The sequence below is a fragment of the Maylandia zebra genome, linkage group LG9, assembly GCF_041146795.1.
Source record: "Maylandia zebra isolate NMK-2024a linkage group LG9, Mzebra_GT3a, whole genome shotgun sequence".
NCBI lineage: Eukaryota > Metazoa > Chordata > Actinopteri > Cichliformes > Cichlidae > Maylandia > Maylandia zebra.
In genome coordinates this window covers 49,850-66,582 of record NC_135175.1, presented here as the reverse complement: position 1 = coordinate 66,582, position 16,733 = coordinate 49,850, and the positions used below count along the sequence as shown (strand labels likewise).

Below are 16,733 nucleotides of genomic sequence, written 5' to 3'. Positions count from 1 at the left end.
TGGTTCCAGTAGCTTGCATTAAAACACAGTAATGTACAGCTCCATGTTTTCATTTGTTACCAGTGAGCAGGCTGTTAGAAAGTGAGCATCTGTTTTTGCGTGCTGGAAAAGTCGGAGAGAGTGAAACAGACAGGCTGTGAGCTCCACGCTCCTCGGTGGAGCACCCTCCCCCAGCCTCACACTCAGTCCACCCTGACTGTTCAGGCAGGGCTCCCCATCCGCAGCTTTAAACACTGCGCACACATTACCAGCTCACACGGCTCGCCGGGTCGTATATATGACCGTAGATGTTATTATGCTCACTATCCCAGATGTTGTTCACACAAAGCCGTCCTTTTACCCGGCTCTGCTCTGTTGTATAGAGTAAACTGAGGTGAACCATCGGCATGAACTCAGTGACCCCAAACAGAAGCATTACGTCCTCCAGAACAGCAGGCGGCAGTGCGGAGCGCGTAAAAGCCTGAGCTGATCGCAGAGTAGCTGTTCGGCTTACAGAGCAGTATGGTGCACAGCGTGCCATGCCGTCTCCCATCCCGCTGACCCGCCTGCTGCCCAAAGACTTCTGCCCCTTTCTGGACACGGGGCCCTGCAGCAGCCCGCTGACTAAGCACGGCTCCACCTTACAAGTGCCCGCTCAGCGGCTCCATGGCCGAATCGCCACTCGGCTTTGGTCCTCGGTTATCCACTGGAAGCAGCTGCGCTCCGTGCAGCCCGTGGGCTCGGGAGGCTTCGGCTCGGTCGACCAGGCGGAGTACTTCGGAGAGACCGTGGCGGTGAAGAAGGTCAACAGGTCCACTAAGAACAAGCTGGCGTCCCAGCAGAGCTTCTGGGCCGAGCTGAACGCGGCGCACCTGCGCCACGCCAACATAGTGCGCGTAATAGCTGCCACCACCTGCGTCCCGCCACAGTGTGGAGACGAAGGCAGCATCGGGGTAATACTGATGGAGTTCGTGGGCAGAAGGAACCTCCAGCAGGTCATTTACGGTGGCACGGAGCCGCTGGGACAGCACAGGTGCGTCAGGTACTCGTCGGACATCGTTCACGGCCTGAGGTTTCTCCACTCCCACGGCGTCGTGCATCTGGACATTAAACCAGCTAACGTGCTGCTGACCAGCGAGGACGTGTGCAAAATCGCAGACTTCGGCTGTTCTCTCAAACTGGACCCTGGCTGTGAGGTCAGCGCCGCGAGCCACCAGCCTCTCGTGGGTGGCACGTACACGCACAGAGCCCCAGAGCTGCTCAGAGGCGAGAGGGTGACTCCTAAAGCGGACATCTTTTCTTTCGGCATCACTCTGTGGCAGCTTCTCACCAGAGAGCCGCCCTACACCGGCGACAGGGAGCACGTCATCTACGCGGTGGTGGCTCACAATCTGCGGCCTCCTGTTCAGGACCACCAGGTGTTCCGGTCGGAGCCGGGGAGGCTGTTTCGGGCTCTGCTGAGCCGCTGCTGGAACGGAACGCCCCCCTGCAGACCCAGCGCCCAGGAGCTGCTGTCGTCCCTGGAGCAGCTGCAGCCACAGACCTGATTCGATCTCCGAAGCTGCGCACGGGTGTGTGGACAGCTGTGGGTTCCAATATGTTCAGCTCCAGGAAACGAGCACTGTGCGCTAGGCCAGGTCAAAGCTGAGGAAACGCTGGGCGTCTATGACTACATGTTTCTACTGTGCAAATAATAAGTGTGATAGTCCTCAGACTGTAGCATTAAAATGAGCTGGTTTATTCTCCTCTCAGCTGTTCGTGCTGCTGTCAGGTCGGTCCTGTGGGACCAGGACACCGTTTCCTCCCAGGCGTCCTGATCCATCTGTGACAGTTTCCAAATGTTTCTTAAATGTGTTGTGAATCCTAGTGTGTGAAACGTGATATTTGGGTGTGATGGGTTTCATTAAAATTCTTTTTTATGCCACGTTTGTCTGGAGTTCACATCATTAGAGGGCAGCAGCTGGTCGGAGGCTCGGTGGGCCACTGCTGCCGTGTCATGGGAGGACACTTAGTGTTCAAGTAGTACAAAACCAACTGTTTGTTTACATTTCAAATATTGTGTAGCAGCACTAAACACATGGGTCCTCTCTGACTGTCATTGTGTTCGTATTTAACCACAAACTGCATTAGATTCTTCACGTCAGTGTACGGCTGCAGGTGGGGCTGAGGTGGGCCCGGCTACCAGCCTCATTCAGCCAATCACAGGTTTCTCCTTATTTACCAATCCACCCCCGCACACACAGACGTGCATCCTGAGCGCGTGAGGAGGTTACCCACTGTCAGAGTTGTCGTTGAGCCTCGTAATGATTTGCAGCTGTGTGCAGAAACAACGAGATTCTAATGAAATGACCAAACTCAGACTTGTTCATGATAAAGTTTATTTGTACTCTGACGTCGAGCTTGGGTCTGCCGCCCGGCCCGTCGTCTGATCCAGCTGCTGTAGATCTCCTTCATCCTTAAAGCTCACAAACTCAATGCATATACAGAGAAGTACGATTTGTGAAGCCGGACAGCAGAGGGCGCTGCTGCTCATTTAACCCTTGTATGGTGTTCGGGTCTGTGAGACCCGTTTTCAGTTTTTCCCAAAAGAAAAATTAAACAATTATTTTTTCAACCTGAAATTCATTGGCTTTGGCTTATTTTCTGTGAAGAACATAAATCTGAACTAATTTTCAATGACCTCATACTGTACCTCCCCCCACGCATTTACATTACATACAAGGTGTTGGGGTCCACTGGACCCAGGTCTAATAAAAGTGTTGAAAGTGCAGGTCCTGTGTTCCCACACTCTGTCTTCCTCCTTTCTGGTGCTGCTGATAGTGTTTTCTTCTCCTCCTGCTCCGCACAAAGTTGCAGCATTGTTGAAAATTCAACTATCAACACCGTCTGCTCTGACATCCCACACATTTTACCCTCTTTCTTGAGGGATCCAAATTTTATTTTCTCATACCCTGTCCCACCTGCAAATTAGGGGCATAATACTATAAATAAGACTTTGCCAGTGTGGTTCCTTATCACAACTGATCAAGATGGCAAAAGATTATCTGCTGCGAGGGCCATCCAGTTGATTTTGGAAGAGAGAGGAGCTTCGGATGATGATGTTGACAAAGAGGTTTCAGAACATTTCACATTTCTGAAAATTCAGAGTCTGACAGTGACTTTGAAGAAGACGATGAGGTTGAGCATCATTTAGTAACAAAACGAAGACGAGTACCCCATCTGCAGCCAGCTCCAGGACCAGAACAAGCCCACCAGACAGCAAGTGAAGAAATATGGATGTCAATAACTGGTGAAATTGAATGGTCTTCTTGCCCAAGAAATGAGCCACCCTGCAGAGCTGTTACTGTGATAAGCCAGGGCCAACACGGCTGAAGTTACTCATGTGCAGGACATCAAGGCTTCATTTGAGCTTTTCATCCCAGATTACATCCAGAAAATTATTCTGGATTGCAGTAATCTAGAAGGACGGTGTGTTTTTGGAGAGAGGTGGAAGGAGATGGACCAAATTCATCTAAGAACCCCAAAGGCCTACTTTGGGCTTCTTATCCTTGCAGGAGTTTTCAGGTCCAAAGGGGAATCCACAGAATCCTGTGGGATGCAGAAACTGGCAAGAACCTTTCCGTGCATCAATGTCTCTGGAAAACTTCCACAAAATTTCCAGGATTATCCGTTTTGATAACCGAGACAACAGACCAGCTCAACGGCAGAGAGACAAGCTAGCTGCCATCAGGACAGTGTGGGATAAGTGTGTGCACCGCCTCCCCCTGTTTTACATCCCTGGGCCTAATGTCACCATTGATGAGCAGCTGATCCCATTTAGTTGTAAAACATATTGCTTCACCTGTAAATGTGTTGTCTTTCCACTCACTCCACTTGATTATAACTGATTTATTTTTATAACATTTTATAAAACAAAAAAGAAACGAGAAGCACATTAATTCATAAATGTGATCTAACAAAGGTAAAGGGAAAAATTAACCATGTTTGCTGTTCATATGGTTTGTAACTGGGATGAAGTAAACATCTGTTGAGTAATTTAACATAAAATTGTTTGATAGTGTTAAACTCTGGCGGGTCCACCAGACCCATGAACACTGGCTGAGTAAGAAAAATATGAACACCACACAAGGGTTAACTGCAGATTAGACACCGGCTGTTCACCACTGTAAAAATACAACGAAATACTATAAACTAACATGTGTCACATGAGCGTCACAGGAACACGTCTCACTGACTGACACACAAATGTTACACACTTCTACCACGGTCTGTAAGGAAAACAATGTGTGAATGACAGCCTCAGATCGCACTGCAGACACACACAGGTAAACGCAGGTGTGCAGCGTTACAGTGAGGAGAGGCAGATGTGCTGCAGCTGTCCTCCATCATCAAAGCTGCAGGGCCCACCGACAGCGCCTCTGCTACACTCCAGTCGCGATGCGATGTCACAGAAGAGCAAACAGCTGTTCTCACAGATGAGCAGGACCTGTACAAACTGCAGTTTCAGTTACAGCAGCGACTCAAAGCAGGGACGTGATGTCCTGATAAACACTACACAATAATACGAAGCAGCATCGTTGGAACAATATGAATAAGCGGATACAGCAACAGGTCCACAGCACGAAGCTGTCATCAGACACAGTCCCGCAGTGAGAGTCACTACAGCGGTTCCTCACCTGGAGCTACGAACAGGCCGATCACATAACGGTGACCCTCTCAGGGGAAACGTGGGCAGCTGAGCCCACCGGCTCCATGCGCTTGCCCCTCATCTCACTGCTGTCCTGACCCCTGCGGATCTGGTGGAGCTTGCGGGCAACGCAGGGGAGCAGGATCAGCAGCTTCCCAACGATGACGCACACCGGGAGCGCCAGGGCCACGACAAAGCTGGGCGGCAGGTAGAAGCGGTAGGCCTCCTCCTCAAAGGCGCGTTTCCAGCCAAACAGCAGCCCGTGGAAGGTCGCAATGAGCAGGGCGATGTACCCCAGAGTGGACTGGAGCAAAGACAGGAACACTCAGACACAGGCTTTTGTTGTGATCACATAACAGCACGACAGTGACTTACATTAGACACGCCCCTAACATCGAGACTACAGCAGAACATGTTTACACGCATGTAGTCTGTCATGTGACTGTCTAAGAGAGCATCTCGGTCACAGCACGTTTCCCCAAGTGTTCACAGCAGGAGAGCTGGGAGTGACGGCACGCCGCCTCAGAGACACAGCAGCTAAGCTGGTTTCAGGTACACTCGTCACAAGCCGCCATTACGCACTACTGATCACGTACACAGACTAGACTGGACTCCGAATACTCTCTGAGGCACGTGACACGACGGGCTGGTGGACTCTGTGGGTACCTGTATGAAGCCGAACTCCCTCCAGTTGAGCGTGCTGTGGACAGACGGGATGGAGGTGACAGCCAGCAGAGACAGCAGCCCCAGACTCATGATCCCAAAGGAAACGTACATCTCCACCCTCCACACCTCTTCCTCGTTCCACGTGCTTTCCATGTTCGAGTGGACCTGCCATCACATGAGAACACGTCACAGAGAGTACAGTTCATCAGGAGAAACCCTACCGCTGCTGCCAATCAGATTACAGTGTTTCTGGTTTACTCCACGAGCCTCCCATCGCTCCTCATGTGTTTGACACAGATGTTAGACAACGCTGACGTGAACACGTCTCTACTGTGACACAAACAGAAAAGTTAAAACCAGGAAGGTTGGTGGTTCAATCATGTGGTTCAAGATGCTAACCCCCTATGATGCATCCATGGGAGTGTGAGTGTTAGACAGGAAGCTTGTGTGATGCTGCCTCAGGGTGACACTTGTGCTGACCTGTAACGTTTCTGGATATTTGAAGGGAAAACCTGTGATGTTGCCAGTTCTCTTGCTAATGTGTAACGATTCAAATCAAAGTGATCTTCAGAAACAGCACTGATGTTTGTAAAGATGTGCAAAAAGCTGTTTCACTGACCTGCTGATAAGCAGTGTTGAGCAGCAGGTATCTCTCAGACCTTCTCAGAGGCAGGCACACACTGTAGAGGACATGAACAGCAGCCAGGAAAAAAGCGAGGAGGCCCAGCTGTTTGCGGCTCTGCAGCCAGTTTTCCAGCCAGTGTGGGAAATGCTTGTACTTGGTGCCATAGTAGAGCTGGTGGGCAGCTGCTAACTGTCCTGCAAGGTACACCAGGGCCAAGAGAGTGATGGCGACGGCAGGCAGTGTCCGATTCACTATCTCTATGGGGATCTTGTAGAAGTCACTCTGCTTGTATTTCATATATGGGTGAATTATATCTCGAATAAACGAGTAAGAAAAAAAGAAGATGGAGAGGGCCACGGCAGCAAGAACAGGGCCCTTCCAGCCAGGGAACAACTGGATAGGCATGTTCTCAATATCACGGGAAGAAGACAGGGTGCCCATGTCCACCGGCTGGAAGTTGAGCTGCCGGGCTAATTCCATGATCTGCTGCCTGGCCTCCACCGAGTCACTGCAGATGAACACCTACAGGAGAAACATGAGGGCGGGTTAGAGACGACGGGCCGGTTCAGAGGCGTCCTCCTGTTTGGACGGTGCTGCGAGACTCATAAAGAGTCCATCTCAGCAGCATCAGTAAGCCTGAAGAGCCTGCTACAGACCTCTCTGCACCCATGCTTCTTATGAATCTCTGGATATCTCCCACAGCATGTCTTTGTCCCCCCTGAGCCTGGTTCTGCTGGAGGTTTCTTCCTGTTAAAGGGAGTTTTTCCTTCCCACTGTCACCAAAGTGCTGCTCACAGGGGGTCACATGATTGTTGGGTTGTATTATTGTAGGGTCTGCCTTACATTATGTTGTGGTGGTCTGCTGCTGTATAAATAAAGTTGAATTGAAGTCATTTCGAACGCTGCCACTAACCCAAAGGAAGCACTTACTGGTATTTCTTCACTGACTCAGTGTCATCAACAGCTTTAAACTCTCTGCCTTACATACAAAGTATCACAAAGTCAGATTCATGAGCACGTGGCTGACCTCTCAGCTGAGGCTGTGGTATTTTAAGGTAAAGACCCTACAACACTACAGACAAACCCCTGGTGGGCGAGCATTTTAGCAACAGTCACAGGTCAAAACTTTGGTTTTTAAACAGGAGGAAAGCTCCAGCAGAGCTCAGGGACACGACAGGACAAAGACACGCTGTAGACGTGGACACGTGTGGCCCGGTTACTGCACCTGTGTGCTGGCATCCTTAGGGTAGCTCTGCTGCATGGCCCAGGCTGAGATGACGTTGAAGCCTTTGACCACGATAGAGTCTGGCAGCAGTGAAGCCAGATACTCGGCGTTGGACTCTGGATACTGGTTTGCTCGCTTATTGTTACTCACATCCACCAGGATCTTCCCTGCAGAACAAACACAAGCACAGCAGTCAGGTCACCAACACTGATAACCCAGACGTCTTTGCCCTTGCATTTCCTCCAGTCTCACAGACGCGGCTCAAACCAAAACCTTTGGGAGGTCAGTAGCTTGATCTGCATGCTGGGATAAGAAAATCAACCACCGTGTCCAGTATGTGTGTGATGGTGTGAAAGCACTTAGAGGTGTGTGACATACCTTCCAGTAGGTGTTTGAGGTCCCACACAACAGAATAGTGCTCACGGCGGATTGCCAGGAATACGATGTTAGCCTTCCCCACGGCATCTTCATGGTGCGTTACATCCACCACATGTGGAAATGAGTGGGCTGCCAATTTGGGATGGCGGCTACCCACCACCACATGGAAGCCACAGCGCAGCAGGCGAATGGTCAGGCACTTGGAGAAGTCACCTGATCCCAGAATGGCCACAGTAGGCTGAGCATCCCCGCACCAGCTTCCTGGACCTGCAGCTCCATTCTTCAGGCCTTTGGACAGCAGGGGGGCCTGGACGTGGTGGGAGGAGGAGGCTGTGAGGAACACGGGGTTCCTGCTTCCACTCATCAGAGACATAGAGTCCATCCTGCGTGCTGCTTCAGTGGGCCTGGAGGAGACAGAAGCACGGGTGTCTGTAAGAACACAGCAGAGGATCCGCAGGTTTCACGCATTTAACACACTTTGTTCCACATTTCTGAGAGCTACAGCAAACACGTCCACGCTGTGTGTGTGCGTGCGTGAGCGCGCGCCGGGACAGGAGGCCTCCACTGGCTACCCCAGTGACCGCGCGGGGAGCCCCCACACGACATCGGCTCTCCTCGCGACCTTGTGACTGCAGACAGTGGTTTCGCGAAGGACGCGGTCGCGCGTGTGCTCGTGCACCTGCACCAGATGCTCTACCGAGACACGACGAGCTGCCCGTTTACCCCACTCACGCGCACACGTATGATGCCATGTTACCGTGTGTGTCACGCGGGGATGCTGTCGCAGCTGCTAGCTCACCCTCCCGGTCCTCCTGCTCAGCCTCTGCCGCGTGACGTCACCACACTCGCTCGCGCCATCGTTCACTCAAGCGGAAGTTGTTTTCAGGCGATATTATCTGCAGACAACACTGAAGCGAAGCTCTCTGTACATCAGCCACAGCTCCGTCTCCTGTTTCACCGTGAAACAGGAAACACGTCACTGTTGCCTGCTCAGCACAATGTGACGTCATGTACGTGAGGGCAGAGCTTTTGTTTACACTCGGGCTTCATGCTCGCGCTTGTGTCGCCTCTGTCTGGTGACGTCAGCTCAGTGTGTGCACGTGTTTGTGCATTTACACACATATACACTCTATGGTATTACAACTGTTGTAGATCAGTGAGCAGCGGGCCAGACTAACTGCAGTGCACATGAACCACGTGGTGCAGTGTTGCCATTCACAGTAGCTCCACATCAGCGTTAACACGGGAGGGCGAGACGTCCACAGTGGAAGACAAAGATTCCAGTTTTGAATCTCGGCTTTTGTCTCTGAGCACTTTAATCACTCTATGATCAAAGTGTTGAAACCAGCACGATCGTGCACCTGTGTCTCCAGCCCAGCTGTGACAGATGTGACCGGATGAAAACGGTCATCAGACACAGGCGTTGGTCAAGCACAACACTAACTAGGTGGTCATGGCTGCCAGAGGAAGCCCATGATTAGTCCAGTACGATCAGAGCAGCAGAGCTGATGTCTGGACTACAGCACTGACTCTTAGCTGACAGTCACGTCAACAACACTTATTCCTGATTACCTTAGAAATCAAACATTTACTAAAGGGTGACGACATCACAGGTCAGTGATGTCACAACCCTGTTTCATTTGGCCAGTGTGAAAGAAGCCTCGTTCTCATCTGGGACATTTTTAAAGTCATTGGTTTGCATATATCAGCATGGTGATCACGTGCACAGGTGACACCTTTGACATCATGTAGGAAACAGTCTTGAACAGAAGCACAGGTAAGTGTGGTTACTGCGTAGCACTTTAACCTTGTTTACAATCCTCTTACTGCCCAAACCTGCACAGCACAGGTCTCGTCAGCTATCAGTGATGTCAACCTGAACAAAGACATCAGAACCAGGAAAATCAGTGTTTGCATCTTCTAGCCACTTCCTGTCCCACACCAGGCCGCAAACACTTTGAGCTATAAAAGCTCCACGAACACCATCAGTGTAGCCGCCGTCTCTGTACAGCTCACATATACTTAGTATGAAATGTGAACAGGATGTGGGCGATGGTCAGAACACTGATTCACGACTGAAGGCTGACTGTGACGACGTATTCTGCAAGTAAATGTCCTACAAAATGTCACAGAAGTAAAACTGTGTACAACATAAAGTAAGTCAGGGTAAAAGCACTGATCCTACATGTGACGGCAAAGAGATGTCAAGACAGGACCAGCTACCTCTGAGGGTGTCCAGCCCGTTTAATATGTTCATGCTGTTCTAACAGCTGCTGCCTTTATTTCAAGTCAGTAACTGATTGATTGTTTCAGCTCTACTTGTTTACATCGTTGGTTAGTTCAATGTATAACTTGATTTTGTAACCATTGTGGAGAGGTGCAGCAGCTAGCACTGCCTCACAGCACCACCGTCCTGGGCTTGAATGTGGTCTGTGTGGAGGTGCTGCTCGGGTACGCGCCCTGGCTTAGGTTCACTGGGACTGTAAACTGGCTTCAGTGTGGACACTGTGCTGTGTTAGAAACCTGCAGGGTTGCTTTGTTGTTGACTTCAATGTTAAAATAAGTTCTTTATGAGCAGAGAGCAGTGACAGACTCACAAACTCATGTGTAGCTTGATTTAGACACGAACACAATGACAGCAGCAGTGCTGCCTCCTGTCACACAGAGACGACCCATGTGTGTATGAAAAAGTTTAGTCTTGTTATAAAATATTTGAAATGAAAACGAACAAAAATATCAGAAATGTCTGTTTTCCTCGTTTTTGTTTGGTATGACTTGAACACTGAGGGGGCGTGTCAGCAGCGGCCCACGGCTGCTTTCAGGTCCACAGCCCTGAGATCAACCCGATCGTTGAAGATTCAACCTTCTTCATTTGGCACATTCAGAGTTATACGAGTACAACATGCAGTGAAATGTGTGCTGACACGCTCCTCCGCTGTGCAAAACACGGATAACATTATCATCATTATTATTACACTTACAAATTACAATGAATTTAAAGTGAAAGTCGACGTATATTTTTCTTTCATAAGCTCCACCTCCTCAGCACACTGCAGATTTATAGACACGTGTCCAGGACGTCTGAATAGATGTGGAAGCTAAAAACAAAGTAACGTGAACACCAAGCAGGAGCTGGCTCTGCCTACCAGCCCGCACTCAGGGCTTCACCGCCCCACGCCCTGTCTGGTTTTGGGCACGCCAGGCTGCCGTAGCCGTCACGATGTTGCTGTTGGGGTTCACATCAGCAGTTTTACTTCTGTGTTTATTTTTCATCATTCGCCTTTATATCGTTGTGAAGACGGGCGCCAACTGCAAGCCTGGAAGCAAGGGTCGGGTCACTGTTCTGGTGGTCGCGGGATCAGGTAACAGCGCGGAACACGGCCCCGCTGCGCTGCGTTCAAGTGTCACAGAGAAAGCTCGCTCATGTTGTTACGTTACAAACAGCCGTCAGCCGGCCTCCGTAGCTACCGGGCTACACCGGGCATGGAGCCATGTTTCACAGTGTTTCAGCAACACTGTGACACCGTGGGTGTATCGGACACGGCGTGGACGCATGCTAATTCTAGCCATGCCACGTATCTGCTGTTTTAGCTGTGGATACTGAACATGTTTGCTTTGTGTCGGGCAGGAGTGCGACACTTCCGCCACCGTACAAGCAACATCCCCGAGCTTCCGGTACACTATACATACCTAGAGTGTACACAAAGGTCATTCTGGTGATTAGTGAAGTGAAAATCCGTCAAAATACTGGATTTTTCTTAATAATTCCATCCAGATTAAGCGATGCTGGTTATTTTCTATGTATTTAGTTGTTACAAGTCCTTAGAGGCAGGAATAGTTGTATTTCCTTGAAGAAACACAGTTTGGATGCATGCGTGGACCTGTGACAGGCGTGAGTCCGCTGGTTTTCCACGCTGAGATGAGGGGAAACTGCTGAGTCAGTCATCTGTGTGAGGTTGTTGCTCTCTGCCCTCCTGCTGCACACGGACCACATGTTTGACACCCCTCTCTCCGTCTTCATTCAGAAACGTCAAACATAAACTCACACGTGGATTTTGAAGCGACTTTTTAAATGAAGTCAGTTTGTCATCAGCAGTTCAGTCAGAACCTTTTTCCACTGAAAATCTCCTGATTCACTCTCAGTGGGTCTAACCAGAACCACATCCACGTGAAGGTGTTGGGCTGTGATGATTTTCACGCCACATCCTGTGGCACGTGGGCTGGTTTAAAGACACGAGTGTACGATCCGAGCCTGCTCCTTTCTCCAAACGTCAGCAGCATCTCTACGGGGAGAGCTCATCTCACCAAAGGATGCACTTCCAGTATGCATGAGCTTTGTCCGGCTCCAAGGTGACGTTTTTCCTTCTGAGACTCTTCAGTCCATTCCTGTGTAGGTTTCCAGTGGCTGTCATGTGTGAGACTACAATTCCCAACAGTCACTAGTGTCTCTGCAGTTGTTCCTGGGTCTTTAGACACATCTCGCACTAGTTTGCTTCCTTTCCTTGTTCTGTACTGCGTGGTCCTGCTTCTCAGTGCAGTTCTTGATGTTGGGGTAACTGTGTGCTCGTGTGCATCACAGGCCCATCGCTGTGTGATGTGTTTGTATTCTTGTCTTCAGTTTCTGTCAGCTGTAGTTTGTCCCTGTTAGGTAACAGCTGAATGATTAGATTTAAAAATCCAAATTCAGATGAATCAGAAAGTTGGTTAAATGATAACCACGAGCGTTCCTGCTGTCCATGGTAGTGACAGAGTGCTTTGGTGAGAGGAATAGTCAGCAGTATTCACATTACTCTGCTGGATTCAAACGGAGGCTCTGACGTATCAACTCAGGCTTCATCTTGAGAAGTGTTGCTGAGCATGCTCACTGGAATTGGGTGCAGGTCTGAAACATGCAGCCAACACGACCGTTAGCCAATGGATGTGCAGTGTTCCTGGTCTCAGTGGTGAAAATACTCAGCTTAATGCTGACGATCCAGTACAGTCTGGAGCGTAGAGCTGGTCCTGGGGTGTAGCTCTGCAGCTCAGTCTTAGTTATATACAGTGAAATTACAACAGCAGTTATCTTCACACGTAACGACCCTACGGTGTTAGCGAGAAACCACAACAATCAAATGATCCCCTATGAGCGAGCACTTGGTGACAGTGAGACAAAAAGCTCCCTTTTAACAGGAAGTGACCTAAAACAGAACCAGGATCACTGGACTAAAGTATGGGAGAGAGGCTCCAAAGGCTAATGACATGCAGTAATAGCACATATACTATAGACAGCATGAGAAAGCTGCTTCTGCAGGGGTCATATGATAATCCGGTTGTTCAGTGATGACGCGAGGAATCCTACTTCCGGGTCTAAAGTAGTCTGCGTTTAATATGGCTTTTGTGTTGTTAACATGTTTAATGTTTTGTATTTTCTTCTATTTAATCTCAAAAAGCTCCTAAAACAGTCAGTGATCACTGTTGACCTCCCTCGGCTTTTATTACCGCTAATCATTTATTTAAGCTCAGTTTTTAAAACCTTAGGATGTAACTACAGCCCAGCCCATGCAGCAGTATATGAATGACTAACCTCGTGTTGTGGATGGATTATCTCAGTTGTTCTCCTGGCTGAAGTTTGGTCCTTTTACAGCATCCTGCCATGCGATTACATTTGTTCCTGACCACCGAGAAAACTCACGTTAACTTTTATCGAGTGGAAAAAAAGTTAGCTTGTTTATATTATGCTAACATAGCTGTGTCGCTAGCGGTCACGTAGCACATCATTATATACCAGCTAGCCCAACTTCAGTAACCCTACAAACGTCACTGCTGTTTAGTTTTCTGTCTTCATTTATGCTGGAAGTGATAGCAGAGCTGTACGTTTGAATTTGTTTCCAAAACCCCGCAGTCAGGACATGCTATATTGTATTTAGATAGAAGCTAGCGAGCTAACTCCCTGCTAACTTCTAACTCCGTTAAATGTCATAAATTCCGTTTTCATGGATGCCTGGATGTTAAACTCAATTGTTACACCTGGTAGAGCAGAACATTTATTAAAGATGAAAGACTTTAGACAGTTTTTCAACTCTCAGTAATGCCATAGTGATCGTTTGATATATGGACCTGCAGCGGAGTTTAGACCCAGACACGGCTAGTGACGTCAGACTGAACGATCGGATACTCAGAGGTCTCTGAGGTCTGATGGGGCTCGGCCGTTTTGGGGAGATTGGAGTTGTCGTAGAAACAGTTTGTAGTCATTATGGGAACCTGCTGATGTGAGAATGATGTATAAACTATGATAAAGCATTTATAATGTAATGTCACATTTGACCTTTAAGGTCAGTAGACCGATGTGAAGTTCAAAGTGATAATGATGCTTTATAGAGCTGTTGGTCCTAGATGCTGAGCAGACTCCTGGCTGTTTCTGGCCACGTGCACGTCCAACACTGTCAGTGATGTCCTGTGGTGTGTCCTCGCTGCCGCTTCACGCCCAGCACGGACTGACCTGTTTGAACTCATGCTGGGATGAAACATACTTTCTAAATCAAATTGAATGTCTGTCTTTATTAAGTGTCCATCTAAAGATGAGCGTGTATGACGAGCGCAGTGAGGACTAAGAGTTCAGTGTCCTCCAGGTCGTGGTTAACCTTGTAACTGCTGCTGTGCTTCTTTCTGATTTGTAGGTGGTCATACCACAGAGGTCCTGCACCTGCTGCAGTGCATGTCTGCAGCCTACACACCTCGACACTATGTCCTCGCAGACACAGACAGGATGAGCGAGGAGAAAATTTGCACGTTTGAAAGCCTCAAACAACAGTCGGACTCACAGGTACGCATGATGGAGCTTTTGGTTTTAACTCAGTGTGGTGATGCACAGCGAGAGCTCACTGAGCTCTGTGGTCTCCATGGCCCAGCAGCTGCACCCCAGCACAGTGCAGAGGTTCAGATACAGCAAAGCGTGCCACCGCTGGACTCTGCAGAGGACTTGCTGCTCCCACAGGACTGCATCATCATAGGCAGGAGAGTCCTGACACAGCAGGCTCACACACTGAAAGAGTTACTTATTTCCTGTCCTTCAGGAAAGTATCACACTGTGACAGTACTCCACTGCCAGGCAAAGAGCACATCAGCAAAACAGAAAGTAAAGTTTGGCCTGTTGGCCACCAGCGTTTCTGAAGTAATCCTGTTACTGTGTGGTTTAAGCTGTCTACCGAAGCGCACGATCTGATATCCTCGTGTTGGTGTTGTTCCCAGATCATCATGAAAATGTTCCAGGTTCAACATTGCAAGTGACCAATCACATTGTTGTGACGTCATACTTTTGCGACTTCGGGAAAAACCGGCGTAAAACAAAAAACTGTACTTAAGCTGCGAGAAACCGCCTCTGTCCGCCGATCAACGGACCCTGACCCTAACTCTTTAATAAACAGTAAGCAGAATTGATATTGTCCTCGCAACATTGGAATTTCATAAATGCACGAATGGCTTGGCGTGCAAAAGAATAACGTCACAACAAAGTGATTGGTCACTTGCAACGTTGAACCTGGAACAACATTTTCATGGTGGTCTGGGAACAACACCAACACGAGGGTATCAGATCATCCCAACAGAAGCACGTCCTCGTGTGTCTCACAGGTCCAGGTGTGTGGTTGGTTTCTGTTTGTCTTCAGTCCCTGTCAGCTTACAGCTCAGTGAATCCATTTAAACATCTAATGTCAAATTCAGACGAATGTGACGCACACGTGTTTGTTCCTCAGTTCACCATCTGTCGGATCCCACGGAGCCGCGAGGTGCACCAGTCCTGGAGCTCGTCTGTCGTCAGCACTCTCGATGCCCTGCGCTATTCCCTGCCTCTGGTGTTCAGGCTCAGACCGGACATGGTGAGTGGAGCAGGCTGTAGTGAACAGTGGCTCACACAGCGGTGGTTAGCACGCTGCAGCTGAAGGCATGTTACCAACGGAATATTCCATCCGTTATATTTGAGTCACAAATACTGTTGTGTTGTTAATGAGCGACAGTAAATGGAGAGAAAACGGCTTCTCACTGGTTTCGCTTTACAAAAACATTTGTTTCTGCTGAAAAACTGCTTCTGTTCAAACGCTGGCTGTTTCAGGTCTGTTTTAGTCGCAGCTGAAACGCTGGCGCTTACGTGGCGACGGCGCCGAGCGCTAAACGAAGCGTCGAAGCAAAGGATCATTTTCTGATCAACTTATCGCTGCAGCCCTGCTGCTGTAAGAAGGTTTGTGCAGGGAAACAGACGGCTGAGAGGTGTGGGTGTAAGCTGACTGCAGAGTGGGGCTCTGCATGCAGAGGAGCTGTATGATTACTTCTCCAGACTCCACGGCAGCTTTCCTGTAAACTCCACCAGCCTCCTTCAGTGCTGAGGCCTCGTACTTACTCAGCCCCCTCCCTTTGTCTCACTGAACGCAGTCCTCGGTGAGTCAAACGCGTATCTGTTTGAAACATTCTGATGCATTTGTGGTTTGAGACGGTTCAGCTCAGCCGGGTTTGGCCTTAAATATGTTCGGTAAGCTCCAAACCCCAACATGCACCGGACGTGTCAGGGTTTCCCTCTTTGACTCTCACAGTTTCTACTGAAGGACCTGAGGAGGGGAGGTCACTGTGTGAGAACAGAGGCTGCTGCGCTGCATGTCCGAGGCGTCCTGTGATGACAGGGAGTGCACATGAACCGATCCAGAATGGCCTTTGAGCCAGTCTTTGTCACATGACACACAGTTTTGTAACAGATGTACAGAATAACCTCTTTCCACGGATGTGTGCCCGCCCCCCCTGTCTGTGTTTTCAGGTGCTGTGTAACGGCCCGGGGACCTGCATTCCCCTGTGTGTAGCAGGACTCCTCCTTGGAATTCTGGGAATAAAGAAAGTCCTGATAGTTTACGCTGAGAGTATTTGCCGTGTCCAGACGTTGTCGCTCACTGGGAAGATCCTGTATCCTGTATCCGACTACTTCTTTGTACAGTGGTCGTCTCTGAGGGACAAATACCCCAAATCCATTTTCCTGGGAAGAATGGTGTGAAAGTGTCCGATCCACACGGACTCATTCCTGCTGTGTGATGAATAAATGCTGTGTCTGTATTGTTGAGTTGTTTGTGCCATTATTTACTCTCACTACTATTAAACTACTCAGAAAACAATGCAGTGAAGGTGAAACTGCTGCACCTGCGCATCGCTGGGGAGGC

At 49.3% G+C, this 16,733-nt stretch overlaps 3 protein-coding genes across 7 annotated transcripts; 2 read left to right on the top strand and 1 right to left on the bottom strand.

Annotated features, from left to right (window-relative positions):
* Positions 1-463: 463 nt before the first annotated feature.
* Positions 464-2,185, top strand: mos (v-mos Moloney murine sarcoma viral oncogene homolog). Its single transcript, XM_004572076.6, has one exon. It carries the CDS (start codon positions 519-521, stop codon positions 1,524-1,526), a length of 1,008 nt encoding a protein of 335 aa, XP_004572133.1. The 5' UTR covers positions 464-518; the 3' UTR covers positions 1,527-2,185.
* Positions 2,186-2,346: 161 nt separating this feature from the next.
* On the bottom strand, positions 2,347-8,628 carry steap2 (STEAP family member 2, metalloreductase). Of its 4 annotated transcripts, XM_076888766.1 has the most exons (7): positions 8,360-8,628; positions 7,561-7,964; positions 7,183-7,349; positions 5,952-6,479; positions 5,333-5,497; positions 4,656-4,970; positions 2,347-4,465 (listed from the first exon to the last, which is right to left on the bottom strand). In XM_076888766.1, exons 2-6 carry the CDS (start codon positions 7,940-7,942, stop codon positions 4,677-4,679), a joined length of 1,536 nt encoding a protein of 511 aa, XP_076744881.1. In that variant the 5' UTR covers positions 7,943-7,964; positions 8,360-8,628; the 3' UTR covers positions 2,347-4,465; positions 4,656-4,676. The 4 variants fall into 4 exon arrangements, with proteins under 4 accessions (XP_076744881.1, XP_004572138.1, XP_004572137.1 ...); XM_004572081.5 differs by having other exon boundaries at positions 2,347-4,970; positions 8,318-8,628; XM_004572080.6 differs by having other exon boundaries at positions 2,347-4,970; positions 8,360-8,627.
* A 2,021-nt stretch (positions 8,629-10,649) lies between these two features.
* alg14 (ALG14 UDP-N-acetylglucosaminyltransferase subunit) lies at positions 10,650-16,629 on the top strand. Of its 2 annotated transcripts, none has more exons than XM_004572077.3 (4): positions 10,650-10,922; positions 14,217-14,362; positions 15,291-15,413; positions 16,340-16,629. In XM_004572077.3, exons 1-4 carry the CDS (start codon positions 10,781-10,783, stop codon positions 16,568-16,570), a joined length of 642 nt encoding a protein of 213 aa, XP_004572134.3. In that variant the 5' UTR covers positions 10,650-10,780; the 3' UTR covers positions 16,571-16,629. The 2 variants fall into 2 exon arrangements, with proteins under 2 accessions (XP_004572134.3, XP_004572135.1); XM_004572078.5 differs by lacking the exon at positions 10,650-10,922 and adding an exon at positions 11,054-11,910.
* Positions 16,630-16,733: the final 104 nt, after the last annotated feature.